Raw genomic sequence first — 15,773 nt, forward strand, 5'->3', positions numbered from 1 at the left:
TGCTTAATTTTTTTTCTGAGTAACCACAGATCCCTTTTCAGATGCTTAAAGAGATACAAGTTTGTCTTCAACCACTTCAAGGGAAATCCAAGGAGAAGTCCTAAATATCACTGTGTCATAAAACATGGGCCCCAGATCAAATGAATGATGAAGCGATGAATCCAGTTAGTCTGCATATTTACCTCCATACATCCAGACTGTCCTCTGTCTGAGTCGGCCTGCCTGGAGTTGTCTCTGCTGTGGCTGCCCTGACCCCCAGCCTGCAGCCGCTTCTCCTCTCTGAAGCTTTGCTCCAGCAGCTTCTTGTTGAGGATGCGGGCTGCGTTTTCAGCCAGCGTGTAGCCCGGAGGGGCTGACAGGTCCTGCCGTATGCTCACAACCTCCGGGGTTTTGTCCCCTTGCGTTTCCACTATCAGCTGCACAGGGCTGGGCGAACGCCCGCGAGCAGTCCTCAGGAACTCCTGCATAGATTTGGGGTCCACGGTGGGAGCCCCGTGAGCAGGGCTGGGCTCGGTGGTGGGGGGAGGGGTGGGTCGGGAGCGGCTGGGGGACTTGTTGAACTTCTGGATGGGGTCGTAGACCACGGGGGTGTGGTCGATGATGTTGAAGAGGCTGGAGAGGCCGTCGTTGATGGTGGTGTGGACAGGGCTGTCCCTCGTGGTGGTGGAGCGTGCCCAGGCCGACTCGTTGTTGCCCTTCTGGGGTGTGGTGGGCGTGGGAGCACGGCTGGTGCTGGGCATGTCCACCTTGCTGGACGTGGACAGTTTGCGCTGAAGCTTGGGCGAGCCGTACTTTGGTGAGCAGCAGGGCCGTTCAAACTTGCTCTGGACGACGGGGGAGTACTGGACTTTCCTCAGGCTGCGTGAGGGAGAGGAGATGGGGGTGGAGCCACCACCTTTAGGCGTGAGGCACCGGTGGGGGCTGCTGGTCAGGTTCCTCAGCACATCCGTCTGTAGACCCACACTGATGGTCTGGGTGGTCTGAGTGCCTCGCGTGGTGAAGCCATTGGTCTGGCAGGCGGTGTCCCGGACCATGGGGCCTTGCGGGGATCGAATGGCGTTCCTCACAGAGAAGGCCACTTCCTTCATGTCATCACTCATGTTCCTGGAGAGCTGCAGCTCCAGAGAGGACGCGTAGCCCACAGTGGGGCAGATAGGAGACTGACTAGGAGGAGTCCGCAATCCACCACCCTCCAGAAGGCCACATGGCCACCTCCCACTGCTAAACACCTCATCTGGTCCGCTAGGCCCCACCCCGGCCTCAACACCGCCCCTGGCTTTGGTCCCTTTGGTGTACAGGAAGTCCGGTTCTTGGGAAGCAGGGCGCTCAGCTGCCCCGGACCTGGTGGGGCTGTGGAGGACATGGATCCCGTAGTGCTCCACCCCCACCCCTGCCGCCCCTGCTCCATTGCCCCTCAGCGGGGACTTGTGGCAGTGCTCAGGGCTGCTCAGGGTGCTGGTGGTCAGGGTGGCGCTGGTGGTGAGGAACCAGGACGCTGGCTGGAATGGACCAGGATTGGGTTCTCCTCCCCGCGCCTCAGGTGGTCTGTCTGTCCACCCCTCCAGCGCAGTACCCAGGCCAGAGGTGGAAGATGGGAAGTCCCAGCCCTTATTGTTGAACTCCTCAATGTATTTGAGGTCGTCTGGGGACAAGGGTGGGGTGACGTCATCCTGCCCTTGGTCACCGTGGCGAGTCTTGTCAGGAAGGAATGGCGAGCTGTCCATCAAACGTTGGAAGTCACTCATAGAGCACACCGACTTGGCCCTGAACAGGACACACACACACATACACACACACACTGCATTAACATCAATGTCAAGGGGGACACTCTGCCTAAGAGAAACATTTTTTTTTATCAAAAATCTGAAACAACCCATCCGTGATTTCATGTCTTTCACATTCCCATTGCAGAAAAATAACCAACATTTCTTTGCGTTTTCCGAAACTCTAAATTAATCCTGTTTATCATTTTAAAGCCAGCTGATTTATTCCACGGCATGGTGAGCTGGATCATATCCTTGCTGAAAGAGCAACTTTCACAAAATCTCACCAGGGGGAATCTCAGTGTCACTTCAAGTAACAGTTAACAGAAGCAACAGTCATTTTCCCGAGGGATTTATATGTTTGAATGAGCAACAAAAATGCAGCAGGAGGCTGGACAGTCACCAGTAAAAAGTCAAACTAGGTCTTGGCAGTGTGTTTACTGTCGGCATCTATGAACATGCAGCAGCACTTGCAAAGTAGGTTGCTTGATGAAATACTCTCTGAACTCAGTTTGACTCGAAGCTTCTTCTTTTTTTTTTTTTTTTTAAATGAAGTTACCTGAGCAAGCTCCCACTGCTCATCTCCTCCTCTGGGTATTCAGGCTGAGCTTCTCTCTCTGCTATTTCATTCAGGGCCTGGAACATGACAGATGCAACAGCAAAATCAGTGCAATATGAGTTCCAGTGCAATATGATTTATGTGGCATCCTCTTAAAAAATGGGAGTAGTTTGTTCCAAAATGAGCGAATATCCATCATTTGAGAAAAAAAGCGACGCCTTCTCTAACAAAATGATGGATGGAACAAAATTAAAACAAATTATGGTGCTTCTGTTGCACAATTTAGCACACTGTGTCATAATTTAGCATAGTGAGTACCTTATGTCCTCGGTTGACAAAATTCTAACTATTATACATCTTCTTTTGCAGTGGCTATAGACTAGAGACATTGACTTATGAACCTGAGATTCTTTTTTTTTTCTTTGCCTGAGATTTCAATGTTTTACAACAACCAGATAACAACTAGACATACATCAAATACATCCTTAGACTGCTAATAACATCAAAAATAACTCACATTTTTACTTTGACACCATTGATAACGCCATTAAGAGCAGGTGGAATTAAATCGAATGAAAATGGAAAGCAAGTTTAAGGGGTTACATTTCTATTTTTTTGCAAAGGATTTACAATATGTGAGAAGTTAATCGCAGCATTTTAAAGTCAGCACCCTATATGGCAAGCAAAGTCTCTTACCAGGGTGCTGTCACTGAGGAAAATATTGGCAATGATGATGTAAATACTGTATTTCTTCCATAATGTAATTGCTTAAATCATTCATTTACTAAACACTTGAATTACCCTGCACAAACTGGTTGGATTGGGTCTTACTGATGTCAATGACTACATAATTACCTTGAGTACACATTTAATGACTACATATTTACTTTGTCTTAATATTTCTGTGGGGGTTCCATGCCTTGCCTCCTTTTTCCAGTTTTGCAACACCCTATGTCACTTTGCTATGAACCGGTTTTGTGTTTTATAGTGGTGCATGCATAAACCGGGCTTGTCTTGACTTGACTAATGATGCTCAACGTGTGTGTGTGTGTGTTACCTCCTTCATGCAGGGGAACCTCTTCTCGCTCTCCAGTCTGGAGGGTGGAGGGACCTCGAGGCCGCTCAGGGGGTCCAGAGACAGAGCATCCAGGAACAGGCTCTCCGCCGGGCCTTTTAGCCTCACCGCGGCCCCTTGGTCCTCCAGCATGGCCTCAGAGTCGGAGTGGGAGCGCGTGGTGGGGACCGGGGTGGATGTGCGTGGGGAACGTGGCGACCGCGGGGAGCGAGGGGCGTTACAGGGGCTGTCCTGGGGGGAAAACACCGCCCTGTGGCCTGGACCGCCATCCTTGATGTCAGTGCCCTCGCCTCGCCGAGTGCTCAGCTCCCTCTGCAGCTGTGTGGAGAGCAGAAAAACAATATGTGCCCATCAGTCAGAAATCATTGTTATTAGTAATTTGATTGCAGATGGTGGTGTCTGTATCTAAGGATTGGTGCAATTTTGACTAAAGTTGAAGGGATGATGCATTGTGACACTGTGTTGGACACTCATTGGACTGAAGGGGATGCTATGTCAAAATGTCAAAATGTATAACTTTGAAAGATCCTGACTCTTACAATGTGAGTACAAATAATACACTGGTCAGTTTATCTTTACAAATTACATTGATTTGCCTAACATGGACACTGTAATTAAAGATTACAATGTTAAATTCAAATATCTCAGAAGCCATCAGTACAATTTTGATTAAATTTGCTGGGATGATGCAACTTTGCACTGTCTTCCAGACTGAAAAAAATACACAGATTGGCCTGATGGAGGTGCTATAATTAAAGATCCAAATTTCAAACTCTGAAGGGAAGTCTTACACTGCTAAGTGTGATTGACACAAAACCTGCAACCTAAATTCAGCCATGCTTACAAATTGCACTGATTGGTTTGATGGGGGAGCTGTAATTAAAGGTCAAAATTTCAAACTCTGCTCACCACCAGACTGTTTTTTTTTTTTTATTATTATTATTATTATTAAACTTCAAAGCATAATGCATCTTGTTACTGAGGGGTTACTGCATCATTTGTGGGGGACGACATGATTGCCTTTTTTTTCTATTTAAGCTTAGGTGTTAATTATTCAGGGATGGCTTTTGATGAATATGCAGCACCCTGCTTCCACTTTTACACAGTTCACACATGCACACACACACACACACACACACACACACACACACCACCACCACCACCACCACCACCAAGCTGCCCCCAAACAAGCAGTCTTAACTCTTTGAAACCCAGGAGCCAGTGAGCAGGTGGGCAGTAGGGCTTTTTTTTATTTTTGGTGGTAAATTTATCATTGTTTTCTTGTAAACAAAGTTAAAATATCAGTTAAAATATATTCTATATAATTTTAAGAATTATGAATCGATTTTTTTGTTTTGCTTGTAATGTTTGACTTTTTATTTGCTAATCATCAGGTCATGTTCTTGTAATTCTTTACTCATTTTTGGCTTATTTTGGGTCATTTCTTGCTGATGTGCTCATCACTTTTCCCCCATGTTTTTGAAAGAAATCAAGTGAATTTGCTCCGGTTTCAGAGGGTTAAATGCTTGCGAAAGAACAGCATTTTGTTATTTTGCCATTTCATATGCAAGTGCAAACAGAACTTGAATCTGGCTCTCCGTAGTCTTTTTGAGGACTGGCCGGTGCCGACATTGGTCCCTCTCCCCCCCAGATCTCAGAGCAAAATCGCACCCCTCTTTAAACTGAACGGCTTGGTTTGTGCACCTGGAGTTTAACTGTTGGTTGAGGGAAAATAAAATATTACTCATCCACTTTCCCCCTCTGGATTTTCCCAGCCGGTGTGAGGATTTCAAACGATGACCTGTGTTTTATAGTGTGCTGCAGCATCCCTGAATAATGCATCCCAGCTTCCTGCTCTGTGTTTCCATCCAGTGGTGCATCAGCAGTTTCGAGCTGGTTAAAGTGAGCAGCATTCAGAACGAGTTCCTGTTGTTATTCCTGTCCCTGCGTTATATATTAATTTTCTCGCGCTCATCATATTAACCAGTGCATGTTCATACTTCCTACCCTGAGCCTCCAACGAAAGCATGGTGAGACACTGCAGTTTGTCTAATTAAAACTCAGATAGGACATCAATTATTCATTAATCCTCAGTATTCATGGTCTGTACTCTCTGTAAGTCTAAATTACTGTACCAAACAAGAGGAGGGACAAGTGCCTTGGGTGTTTCTCTTTCTCTCTCTCTCTTTCCCTCTCTCTCTCTCTCTCTCACTGCGGACTGTCCTGGTGTTGCCTCTGGACTCTCAAATTCATTCACATACACACACACACACACACACTAACCCGCACGCTGGCCTCATCGTATCCTGCTACTATAATTGGAGAGCTGTGTTTTCGTGTGTTTGTGTGTCCCACCTATCAAGCCCTTTACCTTTGGGCCACTGATCCCAAAGTCGGTTTCCAGGGTTTTTGGGGGGGTCACTGAGTCGACTGAATGCGGTCCTGAGTCAATTGGACCACAGGAAATAATTAGAACTGGCCAACGGACCGGAACTGGAACCCTTATTTTGGGAACGGAAGATTGTGGAGACACGGAACCAAAACAGGCGTGTTTAGCGTCCCCCAAAAAAAACCCCAGGTGAGCCTTGGTTCCAAGTTGCAATAAGGTTCGGTTCCAGAGAGCCTAATAATGTAATTGCAGAGCGGATTGTGTGTGTGTGCTCTTTTGGCAAGTGATCCAATAGTCGGCTTCCAGGAGGTATGGGGGTCGCTGAGTGGATTGAATACAGTCCCAAGTCGATTGGACCATGGGGAGTCGTCAGCACTGACCCATGGACTAGTAATAAAGCCTGCGCCTTTCATGCACTTCATGTCCACTATGGGCATATACTGTATAAAATAATAATCTGATTATGGCTGCATCATAACTTTACGAGCATTAGTGGAAAATAAGGTACATTACTCTTTACAAATATTTGGCCTATGTAAATATGTTTGAATTTATAGCCTATATCACAACGTTAAAGCCACCCAAAAAAAAAAAAAATAAAAATGTATCTCATCATTTACACATATGCAGCTTAAGTTAGATTAGTTTTAAGGTGAGGGCCAGAGGTGGCAGGAGGAAGGATCGGGGGAGTGCTGGGGTGAAAAGCAGAGATTCAGTGAGTAAAGGAAGACACGTCTGAAGGGCGCCGGGCTCTGGTATCTTTAAATTGTGGCGTGTTTGTTTGCTCTTGTTTTTATCTGTAACGCACTTTGTGATTAACCTCTTCTGTTCAAAGCGGTTTACAAATGAACTCGACTCGACTCTTAACCTCTCCATCTTTTCCTCTCCCTCTTTATCCTCCCCTTTCTCTCATCCCGTCTCTCTCTCTCTCTAAGCTATCTCACTCTCCTATACATACTCTCTCTCACTCCTTCTTTCCTCAACTGTTTCATCCTCTCCCTCTTCCCTGACTTGTTATCACTTTCTCACCCTCCCCTCTTTCATCCTATCCCCCTCTCTAGCTCTCCATCTCTCACCTCTCATCCTCACTCTCTTTTTCCATCTACTCCCTGTTCTCTTTCACTCTCCAGTTTCTCCCTCTTACCCTCTCCATCTTGCGGTGGAGCTCCCTCATGCTGCCGTCCCACTCCTGCCTCTCCCGGTCGAAGCGCTCCAGGAGCTCGGCCCTCTCGCGGCTCCACCTCTTCTCACCGTGCTGAAGTTTCCAGCGGAGGTCCAGGGAGGTGTTGTGGCTCTCGGCCAGCAGACGCCGGTGTTCCTCGCGCTCCTGTTTGAAGGCCCACTCGGGGTCTCGGCCCGCTTCATCTCCCTGCGCCTCGCCTCGCACTTCGCCGTGTGCCTCCTCCTCCAGCTGGTCAAAGAGGCAAAAACACAGAAATGTTGGGTTGGAGTGAGTGAGATTCATTTTTCTGTATTTTTCTACATAATACACACACTGTACTTAATCTGGCCAGTACATGCATGGGTGTGATTTCCACAAGGGACAGATTGCCCATCCCCCCAACAACTTGTACAAACACACACTAATGAAAATTGATATTCTGTCCCACCTCACCTTTACACACTTTTTATAATTTTATATGCCAACAAAATTATTAAGTATGTAGGTTTCCTCCAAGAATCCTATAAATAACATTTCTACATTTCAATCCATACAGAAATGACATTTATAGAGATGTTTATGCAATGTCTGCTAATTCTAGAAATAAGCTAGGTCAGCCATTTTGTCATTCCATATAGAGTACAACCCATGTTTTGATTTTTTTTTTTTTTTTTTTTTTTTTAACAATAATATGCACATTGAACTGAGTCAGTGTACTTAGTGGCCAGCTAAACAGCATGTAGTGAACATGTAAATATAAAAAAACATGAAGTCATGTGTTGACATCTGTCCACATCAGCTCATGGAAGTGTGTCACATCACAGCGAGGTAAGGTGTAATCTGAGTCAAGTGAGGTTGTGTAAAAATGCAGGAAATTAGTTTGAAATAAGAATAAATACAAAAACTCCCAACCGTTTTCAAGAACATCGCCCATTGCCTTTGCACACATTGTGGTCCTAGATTTCTGCAGTTCTCAAGGACACCCAGTTCCAGCTTGAGAGGGGACTGCCCACTGACCAAATTTATATTTCACACCACACGCTCAAGCACCGATGAAGCGCGAGTTCAGATGTACTGCAGAAATCTTCAAAGCTGCTGAGCGAGAGGGGGAATCCACCCTGGAAGCTTTTCCTTCCTGGCACAGCAGAGCTTTGTAATCTGCAGACGGGCTTTGATCCCACAACACGGTGGTACAAAGCAACGAGGGCAACACCGATCTGCCACTGGAACTTCGGTTCACGGCTGCCTTCAAACACGACTTTGCATAATTCTCATTCACGTGATTATAAATATTTGTTTGGTATACTTTCGAAGAGCGCTTTAAAGCGGTCTCATTACACGCTCGAGTGCGAAACGTGCACAATTATAGCAGATGACAGGATGTTAGAAAGAAGATGTGGCTCATTATAAATATAGACGCGCTATTTAGGAAGCTTCACACACACTGCCAGTGTCCCAAACAGAACATGGTGCGGGTGCCCGGTGTAACGGGGGGGCAATGATATTAATATCTACCATTCAAAAATAAATAACTATGTCTCTGTACATCACGAATATGAAGGTGAGGATCACTTGTCTATAAGCATAGCTATTATGAACAGTGAGAAAAACTGACTCTACTGGCTGGTATCATCATGAACAAAACAAAAAAAAAGCACTTTGTGGCATATTTTTTAAGTCTTGTTTTAAAAAATTAAGCATAGAACTCTGCATTGTATTATCTGAGGGAGCAAACTTAATTGAACTTGATAGAGGCCCTCCAGCGACCTCTGCACTGTGGAGGGATGTGAACCATATACACGCCGCACAGATTACGAGCATGAGCAGAGATGGCAAACTGAGTTGAAAAAATAATCTTCCTCCCAAAACTCCTCTTAATCTGGTCCAAATGTTGTAGCTTAGTGTATATCAGATACTGCTGGCAGCAGACACTGCAGAGGCATTGTGAGTCTCAAATCGCACTTGCCAACACAGAGGCCAAGACACAACACATTCAATATCCTCAAGTTGATTGTAATCTTTTTTTTTTTTTCTGGCTTCCAAACATTGTTGTAAGACTCCATATCCTAAAAGTGCTCTGCCTCGCAAAATACAAGAAAGCCTAATCCAAATAGTGGAGTTTATATCAGACACAGTGGAGGACAGATGACACTGTTATGCCAATCTAGTCCCCACCATGATTACCATCTGTACGGACCGACACACTCGTCAAACCTCCGTGGATTCAATATCCGCAAGTTCACTGCAGTCCCTCCCTGCTTTCTCCACAGTGTTTGTTAGTCTCCCTCCACTAACACTGCACTGCCTCTGAACTGCAGCGCTGGGCTGCTTTGTGTTTTCTCTCCTCCCATAGAATTACAATGGCACGTGCTGGTTAGAATTAGGGTTACACCGACACATCAGGCATATATAAATCAACCAAGTATTGGGCTTTAATTCATCAATCTTGGATTTTGTTTGTTGACATGCACTTCTGATGGGATGGAGGTTCCTACCTAACCACAGCTTCATCAAAACAGTCACATTTCATAGGCTTTGCAAATTTTATGTAATGAATAATGTTGTTTGTGATTAATTATTCATTTAAAAAGTATTTTAAAATAGGCAAAATGCCCCTTTTCCAATTTACCCAGACTGAGACAAGATGTTCGATACCATTTTCACCTCTGTACGTCCAGTGGTTTGATTCCAGTGGACAGCATTTTGTGTTAGCTTAGCGTAAAGACTTGAAGTCTATGGGAGTCATTAGCCTAGCTCTGTCAGGGTGAAAAAATAAATTTTACAGCAGCTCAACATGATGTGGATTTCAAATACAAATGATGCTTATGCATGCATAGGACAGCTTGGGAGTTGCTGTAAGGTTTATTTTATTTATCTATTATTATTATTATTATTATTATTATTATTATTATTATTTGCTTTGACAGGGTTAGGCTAATGATCCCCATAGACTTCAAGTCTTTATGCTAAGCTAAGACAAATGCTAAAGATAGGAACCGAACCACTGAGCATACAGAGGTGAAAATGGTATCAAACATCTTGTCTCAGTCTGGCTAAGTCAGAAAAAGGGTAATAGAGTTTCCCCTATCATTATCAATAGGTGTGGTGGGTCATCTTTCCTTAAAGTCTTACAATGTCAGAATTACCTGCTCATCAGTATGGGTTTCACTCGTGTGAGTTTTAGTGTCCACATGCTATTTCAGAGGCTTTTTTTTCCCACTGTGACAACTGTATAATTCTGGGGGAAACACTGCATATTTCCATTTTTGAGAGCAAATACAGCAATTGTCAAACTGAAAGATTTTAAAATAGAGGCACAAAAATAGGCAATTGGCAACCTTGGTACAAAAATATCAGCATCAGTGTTGAAATACTCATATTGGTTGAAGACCAATTAGAGTGTCTTTGCCTCTGCTGATGTATTCAGACCAAGATCTTCAAAGTGTTTCTGCTCCCATTAGGAATGAAAGAGCGTGCTATAATAAGTGCCTTCAGTTCAATAAGCAATGCATAGAGGCACTTCCCACAATTAGGCAAAAATGCTGAATTAATTAATCTGCACAATAATATTATATAACACCGTAATGTAGTGCCAAGTGATCTATTCATAATCTTTGCCTAATTGGAGGATGTCCTGTCTACCTTTTTGATTTCCTTGTTTGTGGAGGACTATGGATTGATTCTATGGACGCTTGTTCATCTGTTATATCTCATTTTGTTCTTGACTGGCCCAGGGTGCCACACGTTTACTGTTTGTCTTGTTTGTCTTGGAGTGCACCTTTGGATTTCCACCCCATATGTTGTCCTGTCCCTTTAAGATGGGCACTGTGATGCCATCTGTACCTGGGCAACCTGGCACTTCATCTCTGCCCACTTGACCTCCCAGGCTGCTTTGTCATTGGCGTAGGACTGCTGGAGCTGGCACCGCCGCGCCTCCTCCTCCCTCAGCTCGCCGCGAAACTCCTCCAGCAGCGTCCGCAAGGCCTGCAGCATCCGACGGTTCTCCCCAAACTGCAAGGAGAGGGCATTCAGGCAAGACCGTCAGCAAAAACAGGCTTTTGGAAAATGATTAATATCACACTCACACACACTAGGATGCAAGTTCAACAAGTTCTTTTGTTATCTTAAACTTTGCGACATGCTTTATGTCTCTGGGTTTTATCTGCATTTGTGTCCTTTGCTGCTCTTTAAAGCACTTTATGACAAACTTGTTTTGATAAAAGTGTCTTAAAAATAAATTTGACTTTACTCTACGTCCATCTTAGTCCCATCTGTCTGTTGCTCCACCATTTTTATCCTTAACCTTTCCTCATTCACTCTCTCTTCTCTCTCTCTCTCTTGCTTAACTTTTAGCTATGAAAGAATAAATGCATAAATAAATAAAAGCATGAACAGATTGAGGGTTCTACTCAAAAATACTAAATTACTCAAGAATCAACAAATCCCACATCCCTCAGGATCCTCTCACTAATGCAGTAATTAAAGCTGCATCCATGATGCAAGGCAATTTTCATGCTATGCACTCAAGAGCATCCTTTATTTCAGCCCAATTAGGAGCTGCGATGCATGGAGTTTGCCAGAGACAACACCGTGCGAGTGCAGTAAAGAACTGGCTTTGGGATTATAACGGCTTCAAGAGACAAGGAGTTATCGCAGAGCCGTCAAGACATGGCAGAGAGAACAGCCTTTATTTCCTGAACTGCCTCCTCAGATGGTGTGTGGAGAGCGCTGGTGGTCCTGTGGAGGCTCCGGGCCTCAGCAGGAGGCAGTGAGACACAAAGGCTACTGTGCTTAAAACATCACCTCGAGGATCACTACGGCGCTGCTGGCAGAGAACAAGACATAAGCTGAAGTGCTAAGAGGGCAGCGAGTCAAACCAATTCAAGCGCAGCCAAGAAAGAGGTGAAACCCTCAAGAATGGAACACGCACGAAAAGCCACTGGATTATTGCATGGATTATGTTTGATTTTTACAAGGGCAGATAGAACTACAGCAGACCTTATTCCCACAGCGCCCAAACTTTCTCACAGTTTGAGCGGGAAACTCCACTTGGGGCAGCGAGAAGAGCTCAGTTATGTCTACTGTTTGTTCCCAGCGCTCTGTATTCCCTCAGTGTATTCTTTCAATTTAACAACTTCAAACACCATTTCAGATATTATCAGATTATCCAATTTTGTTGATATATCAGAGGACAGGGACATTGTGGGCATAATTCTTCTTTATGCGACTATTTAATATTATGCCTATGGTTAACATTGTTCTTAACGCTAATGCAAACTTGGTTAATGTATTTTAAATTTTAAAATGTGTCACTGAATAAGAGATTATCTTCTGAAGAAGCTTGAACATAGACATCATTTGAGATCATTTACTGAGCATGTAAAAACCACATTATGCCACATTTTTTTAATATTGCAGAGGTATGGGAACTATTCCTTTTATATTAAGAGATTATTGGATTGAGGGAGCATGGGAGCGCGGGGTAGACGCCTGTCCTGCTGTAACATATATGTTGTTTTTTTGTGTTTCTCTCATACATGTCAGTCTTCCACATAGAGTTTCCTATCCTATGTGTGACACACCAGCTTGTTGCAATCATGGTTTCCAGTTGACCAGGTCAGAATCAGAAATACTTTATCATTCCCGAGGGGAAATCGGGTGGGTTAGTATAAAAAAAAAAAAATACTTGGTGCTTAGGTGCCTGGCTCAGAAGCACTTCAGTAGTATCAGATAGCCTAAGTACTGGCAGAGAGTCTGTATATGGATATATTCTACCTATCAGCTCTCCAGATGAATAAATAAATATACCAGTAAATATACCAATAAATATTTTTTAAATATTTTTTTACTGTGCATTTGTGAAAACGCACTGATGGCCAAACTGATGGCCAAACTATTGGCCGTGGCTCGGCCTTCTCTCTGTATTTGCTTTGGCACTCGGGACAGACCGAGCAAACCTGGGTCTCTAACCATCCTGCAAACTTCCCACCTTGACTTATCAAGGAATATTGTTAATAAGTGGAATATTACTGTCATTGTTACATGGCCCAGTATTGTAATGAAGACATAATTATAAGCTGAGGTCAAATTGATCATTGTGAAATGATAGCACATTCAGAAGATTTCCACTATCAAGTCATCACTTAATACTATCATTAAATCTTAATGTCAGTGTTTCGCACACAGAGCTGCTTAACATTGCATACTGTTATCTCATTCTGACCGAAGGAATTATCATCTGTGCTCACTGTGCTGTGCTCGGCGAGACTATGTGCAAACGCTTACTAAGGCAGGTTTGCGTTCCCCCTCTCACGCATAAAGCTTAATACAGTCTACTCAGCACGCTTGTTAAAATGGTCATGGAAAATTGTAATGGAAGTAAAAGAAAAATGTCATATCACTACAAACCAAGTCGCGGAAAATCAAAACACAAGACAAACGGGAGCACTTAGAGCCGCTTAATAATGCATCGAACACAGAATGCTTACAGTCTTTCTTGATGCTGACAAAACAGAGGCCAAGCGGACCACACAGGGCTGCTGAAGGTAGACCACGCCACAGTGTGTCTGGGAGGAATTTCCTCCTCTGAAATATCCAGCAGTTCACACAACACTGTACTGAAAAGCTATCAGGAGACACAGCTCCCTTTGTTTCTTTCACATTTCACTGAGATTGCATGGCTTTGTGTGAAAAATATGCCTAAAACTGGGTGTACTCATAATTACTGGCTCTATCTAGCTATCTAGGTCACAATTGTCATTTGCATACTGTGTCAAACAGCAGTAATGAATGGCTGCCAACAAGTAGCCTGTGCTCAGAGCTAGTAAATAACATCTGAAAAAGGGGTTTAATTGGGAAATGAATAGCTGGATGTCCAAACACATTAACTACACCTAATTAACTAGTAATACAAAATCATACAAAAATCCAATTTTGGTTACTTTAAGACCATAAAGCATGTGCTAGTCAATCTAAAAATAATTCTGTTTTTTTTTTTTTTTTTAAGTTCCTAAGTACACTTTGGCTGTCCATGAGTGCACCTCCATTTGGAGTTGCAGGTCTTTCCTAATGGATGAAGGTGACTCAGTCGAAGCCCAGCCGGTGTAAAAAGTAGAGTACCTGTCTTTGATGCTGCAGTCGGTCAGGGGACGGCAGAGGGATGCCTGGCCCAGGATCTGGGACGTCCCCCGGGGTTTGTGGCGTACACAGTCGGTCTTCTCTCTCTGACTCCCCCTCTGCCTGCTCCATTATCACCCCCAACTCTGGGATGCCCTCCAACTTCTCAAACTGGAACAGATACAGACACAGCATGCCATATTTTAAGTCACCTACTTATTTTAGTTTATTTTTTTTATATGCTTCTTCATGGGGTTGAAGACTGTCAGCGGACCGTGGCCCCAAGGCAGGAAACACCTTGGACAGGTTGCTACTCATTTACAGGGCCAGCACACACAGAAAAACACATTACATTCACATCTATACCAAAGAGCAAGTCCTCAGTCCACTGGAGCTGCATGTCTTCTGAATGTTAAGGGGACATAAATATGAGGAGAAAACACAAAATCACACGGAAATGGCAACTAAGCCGCAGCGACACCCAGCCACACCCATTATTTAACACATCTATTATTTCCTGTGTATTGTTTGTAGACAGTCTGCTTATATTAATATTTTACCTAATATTAATAGCAGTGGCAAGCCTGAGAGGTAGATGAAGCACAGGAGACCGGCTTATATGGGAGTTTTTCATTGTTCTTGCAGGTGTTGTTGTTTTTATTTACATTTTTATTTTATTTACAGCTTATGTTACTCAATTTGAATTGATTTGAATTTATTATATAAAAGATATAAATGCTCTGACCTGACACTTCTTGTATGATGAAGTTTTGGTGTAGGGTAACTGATTATTGATTACTTTCACCCCTTCTTGCATGACCCAACTTTAAAGGCCCTCAGTATTTATCTTTGTCCTCGGTGTTGTATTTGTTGTAATATCTAATGTTTGCAATTCAGTTCTAAAACAAAAGAACACGAAGGAGGGAGGATGGATAAAGATCCAGGAAGTTTACTTGTTAGCCGAGGATACACTGGATGGTGACTCCGATAACAAGAACAAATTGGAAGTGCCAACTTTTTTTTTTTTTTGCAAGAATGACACCTAACACCAGATGGTTAATACGGCCGGAAAAATGAACATCTGTGTGATGGTGTGTCATTGAGCACACAGCCCATCTCAAACTATGAAGATCCTTCTCCGTGCTTATGTTCTGCAGAGGTTTGTCCTCACCAAGACGACTGTGGAAGATCACACTCCACAAAGACACTAACTGAGCGTCCTTGGATTTGATAAACACCTCATGTGTCCCATCTTTCCTACAACTCCTCATTGTGCTATCCTATAATTAAAGAAATTAACAGTATGTAGGCTATGTAGTGCACTTTAAAGAGAAAGGTAGGCAATGTGCACCAGTAATGAAGAAACGGCGACTGTTTCACTCACGTCAGGGTGTGGCGTCTCGTCCCCGGTGTCGGCCCTGCGGCCAAGCCTCCAGTGCATGAGGATCCACCTGAGCTTCATGTAGAAGATGATGGTGTTGTGCCTGAAGAGCCGGACCTCCTGCTGCAGCATGGCTCGCTCCTGGGCCCAGGGAGGCTCGTGGCTCTGCAGCCCCTGCAGCTCCAGACCTCCACGCCGGGCCTCCAAACGCACACGCTCTTCTTCCTGTTGGCCCGGGGAGAAAGGCGTTACTCTTACTGTTACTCTAAAACAGCGTGTGACCCAATACATAAGCGAACGGTCAACAAAGTACCACTGTTTCAAGTCA

The 15,773-nt window shown here is 44.1% G+C and overlaps 1 protein-coding gene across 6 annotated transcripts in view; it reads right to left on the minus strand.

Moving 5' to 3' along the window:
• The window catches only part of mtcl1 (microtubule crosslinking factor 1), a 78,977-nt gene that overhangs the window by 19,099 nt on the left and 44,105 nt on the right, over positions 1 to 15,773 (minus strand). For all 6 annotated transcript variants that reach the window (XR_003929717.1, XM_030074890.1, XM_030074893.1 and 3 more), the window contains exons 7-13: positions 15,449 to 15,670; positions 14,068 to 14,235; positions 10,792 to 10,959; positions 6,931 to 7,197; positions 3,380 to 3,715; positions 2,323 to 2,399; positions 183 to 1,764 (exon numbers count right to left, since the gene is read on the minus strand). Coding sequence is in view for 5 of the 6 variants with exons in the window: in XM_030074890.1 (XP_029930750.1) it covers positions 183 to 1,764; positions 2,323 to 2,399; positions 3,380 to 3,715; positions 6,931 to 7,197; positions 10,792 to 10,959; positions 14,068 to 14,235; positions 15,449 to 15,670 (2,820 nt within the window). In the remaining variant the exon portion in view is untranslated. The remainder of the gene's footprint in view (positions 1 to 182; positions 1,765 to 2,322; positions 2,400 to 3,379; positions 3,716 to 6,930; positions 7,198 to 10,791; positions 10,960 to 14,067; positions 14,236 to 15,448; positions 15,671 to 15,773) is intronic.

Source organism: Myripristis murdjan, chromosome 17, assembly GCF_902150065.1.
Source record: "Myripristis murdjan chromosome 17, fMyrMur1.1, whole genome shotgun sequence".
NCBI classification, from domain to species: domain Eukaryota; kingdom Metazoa; phylum Chordata; class Actinopteri; order Holocentriformes; family Holocentridae; genus Myripristis; species Myripristis murdjan.